At 48.8% G+C, this 11,792-nt stretch overlaps 1 protein-coding gene across 1 annotated transcript in view; it reads left to right on the plus strand.

Moving 5' to 3' along the window:
- Positions 1-463: 463 nt before the first annotated feature.
- The window catches only part of WFDC1 (WAP four-disulfide core domain 1), a 21,625-nt gene continuing 10,296 nt past the window's right edge, over positions 464-11,792 (plus strand). The window contains exons 1-2 of the mRNA XM_004377790.3: positions 464-607; positions 2,999-3,019. Coding sequence (XP_004377847.1) covers positions 464-607; positions 2,999-3,019 — 165 coding nt within the window. The remainder of the gene's footprint in view (positions 608-2,998; positions 3,020-11,792) is intronic.

Here is an 11,792-nt window from a genome sequence, read left to right on the forward strand (position 1 = left end):
ACCCGGCTCTGAGGGAACTTTTCTGGGCAGACAGAGTTTGCAGCCCAGCTCAAAACATGGATGAGGCAGCAGTGTGAGCCCCCCAACCCCAACCCACCGGGGCAGTCCCCTCTGTGTCCACCCCTAACCAGGGCAGCCAGAACACCTCCTGGGGAGGAGACCACCCAGTCGTCCAGGAAGTGCTCATTACCCAAGAGTGACAGGGCCACTCCCGGCCACGTCTCCAAGCAAGCCCAGTGTACCCTCCTTCTGTCTCCTCCGACTAGATGTTGTAGGCCAGACTAAAAATAGCCAGGCAGGCTGGCCACCCGGGGGCGGTGGGGGCGCGGTGGTATGCGCTGGGCGCGGACACAGGATCCATCCGAGGTCAGGGTTGCCTGGAGCCAGGAAAGTCTGCAGTGCGGACTGTGTGCTTGCCTCGCCCCACTTGGGGCAGGACTCTTCTCGGAGCCTCTGGGAGGAAATGCCTCTGACCAGCCACGGGATGGGCAGCGGTGCAGGGAAGACTCTCCGGGCTCTGTGTTTCCTGCTGCTGCTCCTCAGAGCTGACTCTGCCAAGAATCTCTGGAAGCGGGCGCTGCAGGCAAGGCTGCCGGAGAAGTCCCGCGTGAGTGCTGAGTGCCGGGTGGGGAGCTGGGGCTGCCTCTGCCGGCGGAGGCATCAGGGGGTCCCCACACACTGCATATGCTCCTTCTGACTCCCTTGACCTAGCAGGGCTGGTGTCTCTGTATCTCAGTGCTGGGAGTGGGGGGTGGCCTGGGAAGACAGCCCACAGAAGGCTCCTGACCTGTAGGTAAAGAGGCAAAGCACTTCAAAACGTGCAGAGGGTTGTGCTACTGGCTTCTGCTTTCTCGTGGAAAACAGCACCTGGTCTAAGAGTCAGGACTTAAGGCTGAGTGTTCGTCTAAGTGATCAGTGAGCACGTGCTTATGAAATATAGTTTGCAGTCATATGGTTGTTTATTCATTTGAAAAACACTAGTAGATACCACTCCGGGCCAGCCACTACGCTGGGTCCCGTGGGTACAGGATGAAGGAGACACCAGCTCCCTCCAGCCCTCGAGGATCTCATGGCTGAGGGTGGGGGCAGATGGGAATAGGAGGAAGTGAGGGCACGGCCAAGTGGGAGAAAAGCACGGATCCTGGAGCCCTGTCTGGGTTTGAACCCAGGCTCTGCTACCACCAGCTATGTGCCTTCAACAAGTTGTTTGACATCTCTGAGCACCCATGAGCTCAGCTGTAAAAGACAAGGTTACGCATGTTTTTCAACAAATCCATTTTGATAGCCGCTGTTTACCAAGTAGGAGCTAACAAAATGTCGGCAGTTGGAACCCACCGGCCTTCCATGGGAGAAAGCTATGGCAGTCTGCTTCAGTGAAGATTTACAGCCTTAGAAATCCTATGGGGCTGTTCTACCCTGTCCTATAGGGTCACTCTGAGTTAGAATTGACTCGACGACAATGGGTATGGTTTTTGGTTTACCAAGTACTGTCACAGGCCATGGGCACACAGACATTGATCCCTGCTCCCTGGAGCCCATGCTACCATGAGGGTGGCAGAGAATAAGCAGGCAATAAAAGGAAAGTGTATACTGTGCTCAGTGACAAATGTCAGGGGGAGAGAGAAAGCGAGGGGACTAGGAGTGAGAGGCATGTGTGTACTTTAAGCAGCCCCTCTTCCCAGGCAGGTGGTGATGGAGTGAGCCAGGAGGTACTCTGGTCATAGAGGATCGAGAAGATAATAACACCACTCTTGACATATTTGTGAGGATTAAGTGACTCAGTACCGTAAAGCGCTTAGCACATAGCAAGCACATCATCTTGGGGACTTTCAGTCAAATAATTGTGAAATTCTGGGTGGAGGGTAGGTTCCCCAGGGCAAGCCTGATTCTGTCTTGTTCAGTGAGGTGTCCCCAGTATCTTGGGAGGGGCCTGTCATTCAGTAGGTGCCCAACACATTCGCATGGGCGAATAATGGCAAAATGCAGAGGAAGCACAGAAGAAAATGTGTGTAGCTCTTCCCTGGAGAGTCAGGGAGGATTTTCTAAGAGTTGAGGACTTTTGACTTGGGGTTGAAGGGATGAATAGGAATTTGCCAGGTGGAGAAGAGGGAAGGTAAGTGTTTAATGAAACTTTATTAAAGCTAATCTCTGTCTCCAGGGGCACGCACTCACCAAGGCCAACAGGTGCTCACGGAGAAAGACAGGAGACCATGTGGGAGTGGAAAAGAGTAATAGGGATTGAAATGATGGTGGATGAGATGATGAAGTCAGTCACAGAAGGCTTCCTGGAGAAGGTGGAGACCCTGACCAGATCTTGAAGAAGTACAAAGAATTAAGTGGAGGAAGGGCATTCCTGGCTCAGCAAGAGAAGAGGTTTGGGGGCAGAAACATTGCATCTGGGAGACCCTTAGGGGTCCTCAATAAGGTGGAGAGATCCTTGTCAGGTTTGACCTCCTCCATTCTCTTTGCTGGCCCAACAGGGCAATTTAATCTTCACATTTATTTAGCATTTTCTTCTAGGACTGCGAAGAGATTTTCCATACATCATCTGATTTTATCTGTACCATGTCCCAGAGTGTCGGGGTGAGGGGCACCATGACATCCTCTTTGAGAGGACCAGGGAGGCTGGGAGGGCTGGGAGGATGCATGGAAGGGGGGAGGGGGCAGTGAGGTGGTTTCTTTAAAACCACAGGCCTGAGTGGGCTTCAGGAAGTGAATTACTCCTAATCACCATCTGTCAGGATGAAAATGCCCTAAGTTTACCCCTCATCAAACGGAAACTTTCCCCAGTTATCAACAAACCTTGGCCCCTCCCCACATGGAGACAGGTTTGTGTGAACATGCCTCAGAGAAAGCACCCAGGAAAAAACAGCCTCTTGAGTTGTGGCTCAGAGGACAGGGAGGCTGGGCAGGGTGCCTGGCCATGAAATTCATGGAAGCCACATCTCTAAAGAGCTGTGTGACCTTGGGCCACTCTCTAACCCTCTCTGTGCTTCAGGTCAGTAGCAGTGAAATGAAGGTGAGGGACCAGATGACTTACAAGGCCTTTTCAGTTCTGATTCTAATTTCTACGCCAGTGTCCAACAGGGAACTTGGGGGTAGTGGGAAGCAGCCCCACACACACTCTGGATGGGCACCCCCCATGCTGAGTACAACTTTAGCCGTTGCCGGGACCCCAGTGGGCTCAATAATGTCATGTTGGTAGCTTGAAATCAGCTATGATGGCAGTATTTACACCATGGGAATTGGCAAAGGCTATCATTCCTCGGATTGTTGGTTGTTGAACATTGACCAGCCCATTGCTCTGGGAGTAAACCCTTCTTACCTGTGAGCTAGACCCCCCTGTCCTTTTGAGATGGGACTGGAGGAAGAGCTGAGTTCCTCATGGCCTCATCCCGCCTTCTCAGAGCCCATCCTTTGGCAGAGTGATTCTTCGTTTAGGGGTTGGCCTCTCAGTTGGAGCGGGAGTTGGACTTAATTTCCAGAACATTGTTTGTGCTTTATGGTCCAAACACTTGATAGTGCCAGAGGGGAAGACACTTGCTTTATATTCCCATGGGAGGCCCTAGCTCTGTGATGTTGAGTGAGTTTCGTCTCCTCTCTGAGCCTCAGTTTCCTCATTGGCAACATGGGATACGGCAGTGCTGGCTTTGCAGGGTTAAATGAAAAGATCATGTGAAGTCTTTAGCCCCATGCCTGGTATAGAGCCACATTCTCTGTGTGTGCTATTAGAAAAGAAAGAAACTAAATACTTAAGATGCTAAATAAGACAGAAACAGGATGTTTGTAAATAGTCCATTGACTTTCCGGAGAGCTGAGGCCCATTTCTGTGGAGCTGATGTTCTGGCTTTTCTTTCCTGGCAGCCAGTGAAGCTCGCAGGAACCATGATTTACCGAGCGTGTACTCTGTATCCAGCCATGTGTTCAGCGTGTGTTAACTCTTGAGATCCTTCAGCAAATCTCCTGGTGGGGTCCATCGCAACCGCTATGCTGGCCTGGAACCAGGAGGCCTTACCGTCTCTGTGAGCCGCTGTGGCTATGGGTCTGTTCTGTGTCCCTCAGCTCCCTCCTGGGACAGCTAGGAGTGGTTGTGCCATGTGCGCCTCGCCCAGACACCGCCCACCCCGAGGCCTCTCTGTACTCCAACCTCCTGGAGGGGGCATCTTTGGTAATGAACACAAAGGCCCCATGACAGCCAGTTGCAGCCCTGCAACTTGTGTTCCTGTTTCCCCAGCCTGCTTCTCTGTTCCCGTTACTTCTGTGAGCTTTGAGGACCTTCCAATACAGCCTTTAATTGTAAGAGTAAGAGGGGCAGCCACTCCTGGCGCTCTCCCCTCCCCTCTGCTCTCTTCATTCCCTGACCTTTGCTCTGTAAGCACCTGGCCTACCGCTCAGCTGCATGCAGGACAGGCCAACGTGCTGGGAGTAGTGCCGGTGGGAGCACATGGGAGGTGGGAGCACATGGGAGGTGGGCACACACGCCCTGGCCGCCTTGCCCCTGGGCGGGACTCCTCTGCACAGTGTTCTACACCCTTTCCCAGCGGCCCCCTGGGCTTGAGCTCCAGTTGCCCAGGCACTCCCTTGCTCACTGACTCTCCTGAATTGGCTCCTTCCCTCCCCTGCCCCCCTCTCCCATTCCCCTGCTGGAGCTTCCTGGGACACACTCCCCCAAATATACTTAAACTGAAACCAAACCAGTTGCTGTCAAGTCATTTCTGACTAATGGCAACTGCACGTGTCTGGGTAGAACTGCTCCATAGGGTTTTCAGTTGCTGAGTTTTTTGGAAGCAGATTGCCAGGACTTTCTTCCAAGGTACCTCTGGGTGGATTTGAACAGCCAAACCTTCAGTTAGTAACTGAGTGCTTAACTGTTTGCATCACCCAAGAACGCCCCCAAATATACTCCTTGCACTCAAATCCTAGTTTCAGGTCTGCTTCTGGGAAAGAACACAGTCGGCTTCCATTGCTTATAACCGCCAACCCTGACTTAGATCAAAACATTTACAGATAAGGAAATAGAGGCCATAGGGGAAGTGGCTTGGTCTGAACCATCCTGGCCAGAGAGAGGGGAAGCTACACACAGTCCTTGGAGTCCTGGGGGCTTCTCCTGCTCCTTGAAAGATGGGAGATCCTAACCCTGTAGTGTTACAACGACCACTGAGAGGCCTTCATCTGATGAGCAGGGGTGCTCAGTGAGTCCTGGAGGGCACATGGCAAGGCCCTTGGCAAACCCTGGGTTCTCCCTGGGGGCTGGAGAGAAGGAAGTGGCCTACCGAAGCAGAGCCGAGGGTCAGGCACAGAGCCTGGCCCAACACAGGCTCTCAGCCACATTGTACAGTGGAGAGTGGGTGGGTGGGAGGAAGGAAAGTAAGCGAATAGTATGACTTTCACTTTCCCTCTCTGGACCTCAGCATCCTCTACTGAGTTTCTAGCCCTGAACATCCAAGTGGAAATGAGAGAGCGAAGAAACACCCCAAGTATCCTGTGCAGTTACAGTCTGGGAGCTCACACGCGAGAGGCAGGTGGGAACTCAGGCTAATCCAAGGTGCACTCTGGGAGTGAGGCTGGAGGAGCAGATGAGGGTCCGCTCTGTGTCCTTAGCACCGTGTGGTGGGGATTCAGCGGGAGCTGGTTCACCACGCCGAACCCTTGTCATGTCTGAGTCTTGTGGCCACCTCTCTCAAGAGCCATTCCTTAGGCTCCCCGTTCTCATTCCCCTAAACGTCCTCATAGCATCCCGGCTTTCCATTGTGGCACTTAGCTCTATTATTATTATCTGCAAGATTTGTTTTTTATTGTAGCTTTCTTCGGTTTTCCATTAACTATTTTTGTAGCTGACAAAAATAAGCAATTGGTTTGCTTTACCCGTGTGATATTTTGTTTAGCGTCTGTCACTTGTCCTGGCACTGTGACCCGTGTTAAGGCAGAGGCAGGGTCTTCCGGTTGGACTAGCCCCCCCTCCCCACGCCCAGCCCGGTACCTGGCATGTAGCTGCCTGAGAATTATGAATTTGTTATTAAGTGACTGAATATATGACGCCAAAACTGTCTAGAGGAGAACAGAGGGATTAAGCTGCTCCTAGGAGACTTTCAAGGTCCCTGGGTGGCACAGACAGTTGGCACTCGGCTACTAACCCAAAGGCTGACGGTTCAAACCTACCCAACGGTGTTGTGGAAGAAAGGCCTAGCAATCTGCTTCCGTAAGATTGCAGCCAAGAAAACCCTATGGAGCTGTTCTGAGGGTGCCATAAGTCAGAACCAACTGGAGGCCAATGGGTTTGGTTTTTGGTTGGTTTTAGAAGACTTTTAGGCCCACAGCAGTGCTCAGCAGTCCCTGGTTGAAGGAGTTGGTCAAGTCTGTGTTCTTACTCTCGGCACATACTGCAAATGGGTTATAACTTTACCCCTGGCATCCGGTGTGTGATCCCGGACTTTTGAGGACCTCTCCCAGGAAGTCTCGTTAGCCTTGCACCAAATCCTTCTCCCAGATCCCAGTTCTGAGGTCCCAGAGCACCAGGAAATGGCATGTGTCAACTCATGCTGAACTCTAACCCCTTTGTTCCAAGGAGGGACATATTTTTAGATCTTTGACGTTCAAATTCCAGAGGAAGAGCAAGTAATGCTTAGAGGAAAATTAGCTTTCTTCCTCCACCAAGAAAACCGGTCCTAGAGTGCCTTTTTATTGGTCTAGCTGTTAGGTCTCTGGAACATTCCAGAGAAGGGTAGAATAGAACTCTTGCAATGAAGAGGGTGGGGCACTGAGGGAGGAACATGGGTAAATCCGGGCAGCTTTAGAGTTTAGATTCTTCTTCCCAAAATGGAAGTGGCTTACATTTTTTTTCCCGATGATAAAAACACTGATGTAAAAAAAAAAAAAAAAATCAGACAATACAGAAAATTATAAATAAGTAAAAATTATCTAAATTCTTCCTCTGAGACCTAAGTTCAGTTGATATTTTGGTGTGCGGGTGTGTGTTTGTCCAGAGTTTTTCATAAAGCAGTTGTACACAGCATACTTTTTTTTTCTTAATGGAATTTTATACATACTGGTTTTTTTTTTTTTTTCCCCTTTTTTATTGAAGTGAAGTTCACACCTCATAAAATGAATCATTTTAAAGTGAACATTTCAGTGGTATTTAGAACATTCAAATGTTGTGCAACGACCACCTCTTTCTAGTTCCAAACCATTTTCATCACCCAAAAGGAAGCCAGTACCCATTAGGCAATAACTTCCTCTTCTCCTCTCCCCCAGCCCCTGGCGACCACTAATCTGCTTTCTGTCTCTACGGATTTGCCTATTCGGGGCGTTTCAATCAATGGAATCACACAATGTCTGACCTTTTGTGCTTATTCATGCTGTTTTGTACCTTGTGTTTTTCAGCTAAGAGTATATGGCGAACGTGTCAATGTGGTAGGTCTGCATGGTTTTCCGATGTGCGTATGTGCTAGTATTTATATTATCAGCCTCCTTTGGTTGGCCAGCCAGGACATTTGCTTTAGCTGAGTCTATACTTGTGCTTGCTGAGCTCAGCTTCCCACCGAAGCAGCCCAGAGCAGGCACTTCCTTAACCCCTTTCCTGAGATCAGCAGTAGAATGGCTTTGCAACTTTGTAAGACCTCTGAAAATATCACCTAAGGGATGAAGAATAGCCACCAGGAAGAAAACCTTAAGGGGATCATTTTTATCCAAGTAAGGCATACAGAACTGGAAAGTTCTTGTCTGAACTGTCCCATGATTTTACGCTGGGTAGCTGTTTTGAAACAGACTTTACTGCACGGACCCTTGGCAGGAATGGAAATGAAAGATGGAAATCTCTGGGAAATAGACGGCTGCTCTGTGACTTTCTTGAAGGATGTTGTTAGTCTGGGGTGAGCTGCCTCATTTCTCAGAGGGCTGTATCATGCCATTGTTTTGTTCTCAGCTGAGGGGCAGCACAGGGGAGGTGAGGACTGGCTGGGGCTAAAGAGAGTGGGGGCCAGTGTGGCGGGAGAGGAGGGAGCAAGGGGGGACAGTGGTGGGAAGGAGGTCAGAGAAGACGGAGGGAGGTAGCTTGGCTCTGACCTGTAAACTAAGGGCTTTGGCCCTGAACCCGCGTGGAGCGCCAGGAAGCCATTGGAGGGTGATGTATATAATATTTCTTGGAGTAAAAGTCAGGTCTTTCTCAGAACTCCGGGAAATTTGTCCTCTGTTTAGAACCATCCTTGAACATCACCTTGCACTAAACGAAATTAAAAAAAAAAAAAAAATTCAATCCTTTAATCTGGGCCCCTCGGTGAAATCAGTTCTTTATCACCTACGGCCATCTGTTGTTCCGGCCACACAGTAAATAACTCTGGAGGTTTGACTTCTAAGGCGCTTATCTCTGTTGTTCTCTCCAGATTGGGAGAATTGATGTTTGAATGTTTCTTGGGGAACAGTGGCACATCTAAAATGGATCTCTTTCCACACCTCTTGTTTGGGAAGATGTGGGAGGCTTTGAAGGGTGGAAACTGTTTCCCTTCTGATCTCCAGGTTCTAGTAAATTTCACAAATGAGGCTTGATGCGAAAGTAGGCGGGACAGAAAATGCCCCATCCCCTTGGCCCCATGCCCGAAACACTCTTTCTCACCCCCCCTCCAGGAGGCCAAGGCAGCTGTCAGATTAGATTAGGATTAGAGATAGCGGGGCCCTAACATGGGTCCAATTTCATTAATGCTGTCAAAAATGAACTAAGAGCTAATGGCATGGGATTATGCCTCCTGCTTGCAGTTTGAAAATTATTCGTGATGATGCAGGAATTAGGGAGACAGGATGGGTAGGGGCGGTGAAAGGCTGAACCTGGAGTTAAAAGGCCGATGCCCTGGCCTTCCTTCTGTCTGTGGAGAGACCCAGCACCTCTCCTTAAGCCTTCGTTCCCTTGTCTGTCGAACGTTGACTTAGTGTTCATTTGTACTTTTCACAAATTAAATGTCCATCACATATATAAGAGATAAAAGATGGATTCTCTAGGTGAAGCAGGGGTGCGGACCCAGGCCTCTCCCTCACCAGGCCGTCACCCCTCCCCACATAGCCCCTGAGGCTCCCAGTAGGCAGTTTGAAAACCACTGGTCTTGGAGAGGCTACCCAGTCACAAACGCCTACTCAGTCCTGCTCTCGGTGACCTGTCGCCCCCTACAGGGCACGGAGGGCAGCGCATGGAGTTTGCAGCCATGTACCTGGCAGAGGCCCTTTAGATGAAAGGAATGGCTTAGGCAAACTTGGGAGGTGGCAAACAGGGGGGCTTTCCTCAATTCATCTATATCTAACTGTGTGTATAAGACCTGTCCTGCATGCACCCACTATCCAGTCCAGAAGCAGAACAGTGTTACCTGCATGGATGGGGTCTGCTGTTAGGGGAACCCAGGGTGGGTTGCCTGATGTGATTTATATACTCTTCCAGCCTCCTCTACAAAGTTTTATTTCTTGCTATTCTTCCCTGCTTACTATGTGCTAAGTGCTATGTCTCATTTATAACTTTTCATTGAAACATAACATACATGTTGGAAAGGGTAGACATCATAAGTGTCCACAGTGAACACACCATGTAATCAGCACCCAGACCAAGAATTGGAGCCTAGAGGCCCCTGTGCCCCACCCGGTCACTGCACACTGACGAGACCACTCTCCCGTCTGCTGACACCAGAGATCAGCTTTTCCTGTTTAGAACTTTATATAAATGGAATTAGACTGTGTGTTCCTTTTTTTTATTAGGAGTGATGGATTCATTCTTTTTATTATTATTATTTTGTTGTTGTTGTTGAGAATATACACAGCAAAACATACACCAATTCAACAGTTTCTACATGCACAATTCAATGATAGGGATTACATTCTTCAAGTTGTGCAACCATTCTCACCCACCTTTTCTGAGTTGTTCTTCCCCCGTTAACATAAATTCACTGTCCCCTAAGGTTCCTGTCTAAATCTTTCGAGTTGCTATTGTCAATTTGATCCCACACCGAAAGTTCTTAAAAGAGCGTAATGCTCAAGGCAGACATTCTGTACTAGTTAAGCTAAACTATTGTTTGGTTTTAAGAAGACTTCAGGGGATATTTTTGGTTTAAGTTTTAAAGATTACCTCAGGGCAATAGTTTTAGGGGTTCATCGAACCTTCATGGCTCCAGAGTGTCTGGAGTCCATTACAATTTGAAATTCTGTGCAACATTTACCCCCTTTTGAACAGGATTCTTCTATAGAATCTTTGATCAAAATGTTCAGTAGTGGAAGCCGGGCACCATCCGGTTCTGGTCTCATGGCAAAGGAGGCAGTTGTTCATGGAGACACTGCATGTTCTCTTGATCTGGCTTTTATTTTGCTCAGTGTTATGTTTGTGAGATTTATCCAAGTTGTTGCATAAGTTTATTCACTCTCTGTGTAGTTTGTAAAAAGCTCTGTAGAAACATATGGATTACGAATGAGAAATATATTTTTTCTATATGTAAATTTCTATAAATACATAAGTGTCATACATTTCATATATATTATATATATAACCCACTGCCCTCAAGTTGATTCCAACTCATAGCAGCCCTATAGGACAGAGTAGAACTGCCTCATCGGGTTTCCTAGGCTATAATCTTTTTTTTGGATTTTTTTCTTTCTTTTTTTATTGTTGTGCTGTAAGTGAAAGTTTACAATTCAAGATAGTGTCTCATACAAAAATTTATACATACATTGTTATGTGACCCTAGTTGCTCTCCCTATACTGTGACAGCAGACTCCTCCTTTCCATCCCAGATTTCCCGTGTCCATTCAACCAGCTCCTGACCCTCTCTGCCTTCTCATCTCACCTCTGGAGAGGAGCTGTCCATTTAGTCTCACGTATCTACCTGATCTAAGAAGCACACTCTTCACGAGTATCATTTTATGTCCCGTAGTCCAGTCTAATCTTTGTCTGAAGAGTTGGCTTTGGGAATGGTTTTAGTTTTGGGCTAACAGAGTCCAGGGGCCATGTCTTCCGGGGTCCCTCCAGTCTCAGTCAAACCATTAAGTCTGGTATTTTTACTAGAATTTGAGTTCTGCACCCTACTTTTCTCCTGCTCCATCAGGGACTCTCTATTGTGTTCCCTGTCAGGGTGGTCATTGGTGGTAGCCAGGCACCATGTAGTTCTTCTGGTCTCAGTCTGATGAAGTCTCTGGCCCTTTCTGTCTCTTGGGCTAATATTTTCCTTGTGTCTTTGGCGTTATTCGTTCTCCTTTGCTCCAGGTGGGTTGCGACCAATTGATGCATCTTAGATGGCCACTCACTAGCTTTTAAGACCCTGGATACAACCAACCGAAGTGGGATGCAGAACGGGCTGTGATCTTTATGGAAGCAGACTGCCACATCTTTCTCCCATGGGGTATCTGGAGAGTTTGAACTGTGGACATTTCAGCTAGCAGCTCAGCACTTAACCGCTTCGCCACCAGGGCTCCTTATACATATAGTTCACATATATGTGTGTGTATGTATATATAGATAGATAGCTGCATAATACACAAACTGTTCTGCAGCAAATATACCAAGATTCATGTATGCTTTTTGCTGTTGATGGCTGTGAGCCATTTCAGTTTGGGGCTTTCATGAAGGACATGGTATCTTTTAAACCTCAGAGCAGCCCTCTAGGCAGATTCTGCTAGGATCGCTACTTTCTATGCAGGGAGGCAGAGGCTCAGAGAGGTGCAGGGCTCGCCCGCGGTGCACGGCTCCCGGCGGCGGCGCTGCGACTGCAAGGCCTGCTGCAGCCGACGCCGCCTCCGTCTCCCCACCCGCTCTGCAGGCCGAGGAGGCGGGC

This window comes from Trichechus manatus, unplaced genomic scaffold (genome assembly GCF_000243295.1).
Source record: "Trichechus manatus latirostris isolate Lorelei unplaced genomic scaffold, TriManLat1.0 scaffold00053, whole genome shotgun sequence".
Taxonomy (NCBI): domain Eukaryota; kingdom Metazoa; phylum Chordata; class Mammalia; order Sirenia; family Trichechidae; genus Trichechus; species Trichechus manatus.